Source organism: Cryptomeria japonica, chromosome 9, assembly GCF_030272615.1.
Source record: "Cryptomeria japonica chromosome 9, Sugi_1.0, whole genome shotgun sequence".
In the NCBI taxonomy this organism is placed as follows: Eukaryota; Viridiplantae; Streptophyta; class Pinopsida; order Cupressales; family Cupressaceae; genus Cryptomeria; species Cryptomeria japonica.
Window position 1 is genome coordinate 479762638 of NC_081413.1, and position 7833 is coordinate 479770470.

Sequence of the window (7833 nt, forward strand, 5' to 3'; positions counted from 1 at the left end):
TCAAGGGTGGCTAGCGCTACTTCACCTTTAAGATTCATGATGTCAGAGTGATAAAATCTCAATCATGAATTTTGTCTTAAATGCACTGGGCTTAATGTAGAAGTCTCATAAATGCATTGGGTACAATTTGTAACACTACAATAGTTCAGTCTCTCAATGAGTTCATCAATTGTCGTAGTGTTTGTAATTGTTGTAATGACTATTATGACAATCCCATTTGCTTGAAAACCAAAATTATGTCAATGTAAGAGCCATGGCCTTTTTGAGTAATTTATGTAAGTGTCTATATTAATTGGTGTTGTTTGGTATATGTCGTGAAGTTTATCATTGATATTATTGCTGGAGTTGTGAATCTTGAATTGTGTGAAGTTTTTATTAGGACTAGTAATGATTGTTGATTAGGTTAAAAATCCTTTTTTTTTTTGGAAAGGGACATTACACTCTCTCACCAACTATCCATTTTATAGGTAAGGCACCAAACTTGTTAGAAGCATCCTCAACCACACTATAGTCTTCACCTATAATTCACGTATATAAAGGTAATTGTTTAGCAATCAAAACCAAAGAACACATTATTCAATAACATATTTGGAAGCATAAACATTAACTATCCCAAAAGAATGATTATTAAAACTTCAAGACAATCCATATTACTATATTAGTGGGATCACATCCCTAGCTCGTTGACCATTTAGGAGAGAGAAAAGTGATAGCTCACTATGACTAGCTTCATGTCTGTCAGACAAAAAATGACAAACATAAAAAAAGGAAAAAATTCTAAAATTTTCCCTCTTGTTAAAAAAAAATCTAGGTTTGCAAAGGCCAATTAGACCTTGAACATTCTAAGAGAGAAAATTCATTCAAAGGAATATCCCTCTAAAGAAGGTTTAAAATTTCCCAATTGAAAGATTGATGTGATTTTTTGTTGTTTATTGAGAACATATTCCCCATATCGAAAACTTCTAGTTGGGTTACATCAATGCCTAGTGATAGCCTTAGGAGAAGGAGGTGATTGAACTATACTCTTAACCTAAGAGAATAGAACAATAACTAGAAGATGAGTGTGGATAAACATAGGCCGACTAAACTCCTTAGAAGGCTCTCACTAAAAAGCCAAGTTAACCCCTTTCCCTTCATCCAAGGGTTTTTTTAATGTAGTGGTCAAATATTTTGAATGCATTTCATTATTGGTGGGATAGAGTTTTTCCCCACTATTCTTGTTGTTCTCATGACATTTAATTATCACCCATCCCTTCCTTTTCGAGGAGGAGCAACCCTTGAAGATTTAGGCCCAAGTTTAGCTCTGGAAGTAATAAGGGGATAATGCTTAAACTTGTGATCAAAGGATTGAAACATGCAAAAAGTGTTAAGCAAGTTAAGGTAAATCATCCTTTGGGTGTGGACTATCCACCATATCCTTTAAATCTTTATTGAAATTAATCTCAAGAAAAACACATTTTTGCTTGTGGGCACACAAAAACTTGTCAAGCATGATGTAAATGACATGGCCTAAAGAAGCTACAATAGGAACGACCAAAGGTAAAGGAAGTCCAAGAAACTCAACCCATGCAAGGATCATTGAATTGAAAGACACCCTATGAAGAACCTAAACCTTGTTACCCACTCCTTAGAAACATGTTTTTAGAGAGAATCTTCTTAACAAAATAATTATGATATTCAAAAAACAACAAAAAAAAAAAAAAAAACTTCATTAAATATATAAGCTATACTAGGGGAAAGGACCCAGTAGTCGTGCACCCTAACTTCACGCTTCTCAAAATCCTACTTGGAAATTTTGAATCACTCCGATTTTTTTACAGTAGCTTACTTGGCAAGTCCCCTGCTTATAACTAAGGTTTCAGGGCCACATCATCAAATATGATGCCACATCAGCATGCTTTTTGCCAAGGTGTCCAAAACAGCCCCCCAAAAAAGTGAGACCAATAGGCGTGCAAAAGAGACCCCAATAGTTGTGCAGCCGATGTGGCATCACCTGATTGGTTACTTTTTACAATATTAGTACATTTCTTAACAACTATTGGTACATTTCCTAACAACTGTTGGTACATTTCCTAACAAAAATTGATATTTTTTGTTTCAAACAATAGGTTTTATTTGTTCAATTTTTGGAACAAAAGGTATCAACAACCCTCACAACAATTGGAACATGCTCAACTACTGGGTCCTTTCCCCTAATTCCTACTCAAAGAAATGCATACATGCATACATCCATACGCTCCTTCATCAAATAAAGATTTTGAATTAAGAAAATATTTTAAATGTACTAATAATTACTGCGCTCCATGAATGGAATAAGAAGACTTTCTTCATTAGATTCAATCTTAAAATTGTTGAAGCAATTTTTCTTGCGCTAAATTACCAATGTTTATGACAGCATTTAGAGAAAAGCTTATCTCCAAACTAAAATTCCATTTGTGGCACACATTAATTCCCCTATTTCTAAATTCTTACCCACAAATGAGAACCTCCTGCTGGATGCAGAGTACCCGTCTCCATGCTAAAAATGATGTCTCTTGCCCTAAGGCCGGTTCAGCCTGTGTGCTGTTTAAAGTGGAAGCCATTCAATGTCAGCAAATACAATGGCTATAAGCTGTCTCTAAAGCAGAGGCCAATAAAGCTTAGAGGCAGTCACCATGTTATTTTAGCTACCGCAGGGCAGCTACAACCACTGGATTTAACCGAAGAAAATGTTAATCAAGTACTCGTTGAGGCCAAATCCGAGGTGGGTTCATCTCCTTAAGTAATATATTTTAATGTTTTTCAAATTTTTATCACTGGGCTAATCAAAAGTGATATGGGCACCATTTGTTTGATGATATATTAGATGTTGTGGTGTACCAGTTCATGCAGCTTTTTGATCCTGCAGTGGGCATCACAGGTGCTTGCTTTTTTTCATTTTTTTTGCTTTTTAAGGTTTATTTTATATAATGGGTTTTGGATTCATACAGTTGTTTTAATCATTCATAAGTTTTTTAGGTGTGGTAGAGCTTGCAGAGTTAGATGGGCCCTTTCTGAAGCTCCGTCTAAAGGGCCGATTTTGGCACAAAAGATCCACAGTGCTGGCGAGGCTTGGCACTTACTTACAGAAGAGAATACCTGTAAGTGGCATTATAGCAACTATAGGTGCTTCTTTGTGCGAATACATTAAATAAAGCAAATATCTATATCAAATGTTTTTCTCCTGAAACTGTTATCAGCAAGGGATTCTTTGAGTTAAAACTATTCAAAAATGAAGTGTAGTCCAATTGCACATTACAGATTTAAACCTTATTTTAAATCGCATGTCACACTATTCGACCATCGTCCTTCATGAATTTAATGATTTTGAAAAAATAGACAATCTTAGTGTCCCTATTGTCACGGTCAAGAGGTTACTGTTCCACTGGAATGCGTACGTTTCTGAGACTTGGGGATACAGTATCATGACCTATGCCACCTTTGTTGGGATGTCAATGAGTCACTTGTTATATGTCATATGTCGCTACATATTGATTGCAATTCTTAATTTCATGAAAATTAGTTTCCCTTTGATGGAGCACTTACAAAGGTGCCTTAAGATTTCAATTCATCTCAATTTGTGTATATTACTGCCGCTCTCTCATTGCCGCTCCCCTACCATCCTTCTGCTGTCCCCAAATTTAGGGCCTTCCTCCCCATCCTTGAAACCCATCCCTCCATCCCACGTCAGGAAACTCCGTGGAACTATTGTTTTAGCCTAATCTATTAGGGTTTAAAACAGGGGACCTCGCCCTCACTAGATTAGCGTGTTAATGGCGCACCCAGGCACAATCCCAAATTCTTCTACCTTTGATACAATCTAAAATGATGCTTCAATTGGAAAATTCTGGAGGAGTTGGGTCTAGATGATTTCTAAACCTATCTACAGCTTGAGTATTTAAAGATTTCCCATCGAGATTTTTTTGGAATATATCATTCAATTTCCCAGGGGAATTTTTGCTCTCCACCCTGTAACTTTGGTGAATTGTCACAGTCTCTTACTAACTAGGATAGTCTCTAGATATTCCCCATACTTCAGGGCTTCATGTTTGATCAAGAGTATTTTGGGCAATCATCATCATAAAGTGGCAAGTGACCACACAAGCACAACAACCAGATATTCCTCTGAGACAAGCCTTACCAGTTATAAGCTTTAAACTAGCTATTTTGGCACATTTTGTCATGTGTGGATGATTTTTTTGTTTTCAAAGATCTATCTTTTTTAAAAGCATCATTGCAGATGCTTTGAGCGCTCTTGTAAATTCTAAGCCACTCATACCTTTACAATTCCCTTAAACTAGTTAAGGTATCTCTTTCTTTCTTTCATGTTATGGAATATGTGGGCACAATGGTTTAAAAGGGTTTTAATTTATACTCTGTTACATGAACTTCTTGTAGTTGGTGCTCTTAAGACTATTATTGTTTATGCGTTTTAGGTAGTTTCAAGTTATCATATTCACATGTTAACGTGGATGGTAACAGGAAATTTTGGAAGTGGATATAGAAGATGAAGCTCAATTGGATGACAGTCCTGAGAATTTTTAAGGTTCTCCTCTCCTGCAGAACTTTACTGCTTGAATTTGTCAGAGAAGGCCTTTATTCAACAAGAAAGAATATATATTAACACCGAAAAGTTGAACAAATCAAGAAATGCGCAAGTGAGATACTGCAATAGGAGGTATTGTAGTCTACTTTTTCTTTGAACAACTAGCAGCCTAGTGTGGAAATTAGTTGGCGATCTAGTGTTATATGAGGAGCAATTCACAACATTGATAAAGGAATTGTTTGTAACAGTATTCTGGTTGGCTTGTTACTAAACTTTAATGAATTCAAACAAGTATTTTGGGTAGTTTTGCAATATAAGATCATTAGTTTCAAGATAAGCTGTAACAGTCTTTGTCTAAAAATGTCAAGAACAACCTGCCTGATATTCAGCTCCAAGTGAGAAGACCTTTTTTGCTAGTTTACAAAGATATTTCACTTGTATACTTGGCTGTTTATTCGGTCTTTCAGCTTTAAACCATCATTCAAACTTCTAATATAGGTTGTGCTTCTTGTTGTCAAATACTTGGTAGCTATAATCCTGTAACTGCTCTGTTTGTATAGTTAAATATTTCTAATCTAGGAGGTTCATTCATTTCTTTTTTATATGTATAGTTTCTGGTGATGGGTCATAGAGTTTGATCTGAGATGTCAAGAAACATCTCATACTCATATCACAATGTTACAATGTTATTATGTTCTTGACGTTTGTTGCTGTACCACTTTTGAACATCTGTATCATTTTCCTTGTTTTTGCTTATATATAATCTGACCTATGAGGCTTTTTTTCTCCTTTTTGTAGTGGCACTCAAATATTTTTTTAGTCATGGAGTATGATTCAACCATTTTGCCAGTGACTACTTTTTTTTTTTAAGAGAACTTTGGTCTCTAGGTTTTTTGCCTATTTTAAGGTCTAGGTATGACATGCTCCAGTTTCTGTTGTCCATCTTCTCAAACTTTGTCGAGCAGCATTATCTGCTTAGCTGTGTGGCTGCTAAAATGTAGCTTTAACCGGTCATAGATTCAACCGACCAACTTTTATATGGTTGAGAAGGGAGACCTTTTTCTCTAATCTTGAAGATACATGCTTTAGAGCCTTTGATTTGTTTGTTTCTTGGCTTTCTGCTTTCCATTGTAGCTGAATCTTAGGAAATGTTGAATAATTTGTAGTTTAAACATAGGAAATGTTGAACTTAGTAGGATAGTATTTGCTTGAAGATTCTTGTGATTTAAAAGTGTTTTGTTCGTTAGAAAAAGAAGTTCAATAAATGTATACAATTGAAGTAATATATACAATTTGAAACAATAACATAATAAAAAATAAAAACAATACACCATTCCAATTTTTTTTAATTCATTAAATTTTATTCTCAAAGCATCCGTCGTACGTGTCCAAAGTTTCTTTGGATTATCCAGCATAAAAAATAAAAAAGAAATCATTCAGTGTGATCCTTGCTGGAGAGAAGATTTTGCTGGTGGAATGTTCTTGCAGGTGTCTGAAAAGTTAGTTACGTATCTTTTCAACCACAAAGGCGACATAAAATGATAATGATAACAAATTGGGCCAGGTCAAGAAAACATTGTGTATGAATGATGCTATAAATGGCCACGACCAACAGCAAACGGGCTACAGACGGTGCACATCATAGAAATGTATTGAAAAGGTGAACCATTGGATCACCCACAACCTCTCCCTCAAAAAGATAACCATGCACCAGACAAAATTCGAGGTTATGTGAATTTGTTGTATGCTCAAAAGGCGTGGTGTAGGGAATTGAGGCAAGTGCCAATGAGAAGTTTAACATGGACTTTATGAGTCATAAGTCGGGATTGTGTGGTAGTTTTGGATTTTTAGATTAGGAGTTAAGTTTGTTTCATTTAGATCAAATGTTTAAAAAACATTTCAATGAGGTTTGAATCTTGATGGCAGGAATCGCAACATCACAATTTAACCATCACACTACTATCAATTCAAGTGCAGGTTAGATTCCAAAAGAGATAGTAAGTGATGAGAGGAGCTACCTAAACATCACTTTGAGAGGGAAAAATCAGAAGTAAAGGGTATGGGACCTTCTCCAGTCTTTGAAGAAGTTAATGTGATTGTGAGTGGACAAGTAGTTATAGAGCCTAGGGGGAACAAGTTGCTAAATGATAAGAAATAATTGTTTGTAAAGGAGACAGGTTGTAATGAGTTTTAATGTGTTGCTAGATTTCCAGCTAAAGCTATATGGATCACACAAGTCTTGGAAAATCTGATTTTCCCTTTTAAAAAGGTGTTTACTTATAAGCTGGTGGATGAGACCAAGGGGTTTGCCATCGTAGTGTCCATCAACCTATTCCACCAAATAGATGAGGAGGTGAAACCTAGATCACAATTGAGAGATTGATCCAACTAAATCAGCCTCCTAGATGTGATTTCCCATGCTTTCAAGATGGCGTTAAAGGGAGTAGAACCATGTGTTTTAAAGAAGAAGGGAGCAAGGAGTTTTTTGTACCAATTAAGTCCAAGGATTTCAAGCAAAAGCAAAGGAGATGCAATGTCAGACAAGTTGCTTCCAAAGAGTGTTCCCATCCAAGGCTCTCATTATACACTTGGCAGTGACGTAAATGCCTTGTGTAAAGGGATAAATAATTCCCAAACACCTTTATCTTCTGGTTGGATACAATGCAAGCAAGATGTGGATGTGAACCTTTCTTGTTGCTCCTACTTGGCCCATTTAAGATTCCTTATCAATGCGGTTAATTATTGTAGTAGGATTTAGAAGGCAACCAACATGACAAAATGTAAACACGAGTAGCAAGGAGGATTTTGTTAACCACTTGAATGTGTCCAACCATGAATAAGAATTGGTTAGTCTAGTTCATATATTTATTTTAAATTTTATTCGTGGACTAACTCCACATGTAATTGAGAGACTCTTATGCAAAGGGAATACCAAGATATCTAATGATGGTCCCATTTTTCACTTCATGGTATTCACTCAAAATCCAAGAGGAATGAGGGTTAGGTCAGGTCATTAAGAACTCAGTTTTATGCATTGCCAATTTAGAACTTAAAGTGATACAAATGAAATTATAAATATCTAGAGTGTGTAACCTCAAAGGTTGGTTTTTGAATAAACAACTTGCCATCATCAACAATCTAAGAGTTAAGGGTTTTGGAGTTACTTGGAAGGAAAATGATATGAATGATCTCAGTGGATAAAGCATGCTGAAAAAGATAACCAAGAGAATTAGCAACTAAAACATAGAGGAGAGGGGCAAGGGGTAGCT

At 35.7% G+C, this 7833-nt stretch overlaps 1 protein-coding gene across 2 annotated transcripts; it reads left to right on the top strand.

Annotated features, from left to right (window-relative positions):
• Nucleotides 1-2384: 2384 nt before the first annotated feature.
• LOC131075980 (uncharacterized) lies at nt 2385-5085 on the top strand. 2 transcript variants are annotated; one of them, XM_058012993.2, is made up of 4 exons: nt 2385-2743; nt 2863-2899; nt 3007-3119; nt 4501-5085. In XM_058012993.2, exons 1-4 carry the CDS (start codon nt 2516-2518, stop codon nt 4561-4563), a joined length of 441 nt encoding a protein of 146 aa, XP_057868976.2. In that variant the 5' UTR covers nt 2385-2515; the 3' UTR covers nt 4564-5085. The 2 variants fall into 2 exon arrangements, with proteins under 2 accessions (XP_057868976.2, XP_057868975.2); XM_058012992.2 differs by having other exon boundaries at nt 2396-2743; nt 2998-3119.
• Nucleotides 5086-7833: the final 2748 nt, after the last annotated feature.

Bases quoted from the DNA above. Each gene is read 5' to 3' on its own strand.
- LOC131075980 (XM_058012992.2), top strand. From the start codon at position 2,516: ATGCTAAAAATGATGTCTCTTGCCCTAAGGCCGGTTCAGCCTGTGTGC. The intron at 2,744-2,862 runs GTGGGTTCATCT...GTGGTGTACCAG, and splicing joins TCGTTGAGGCCAAATCCGAG to TTCATGCAGCTTTTTGATCC. The intron at 2,900-2,997 runs GTGCTTGCTTTT...TAAGTTTTTTAG, and splicing joins TCCTGCAGTGGGCATCACAG to GTGTGGTAGAGCTTGCAGAG.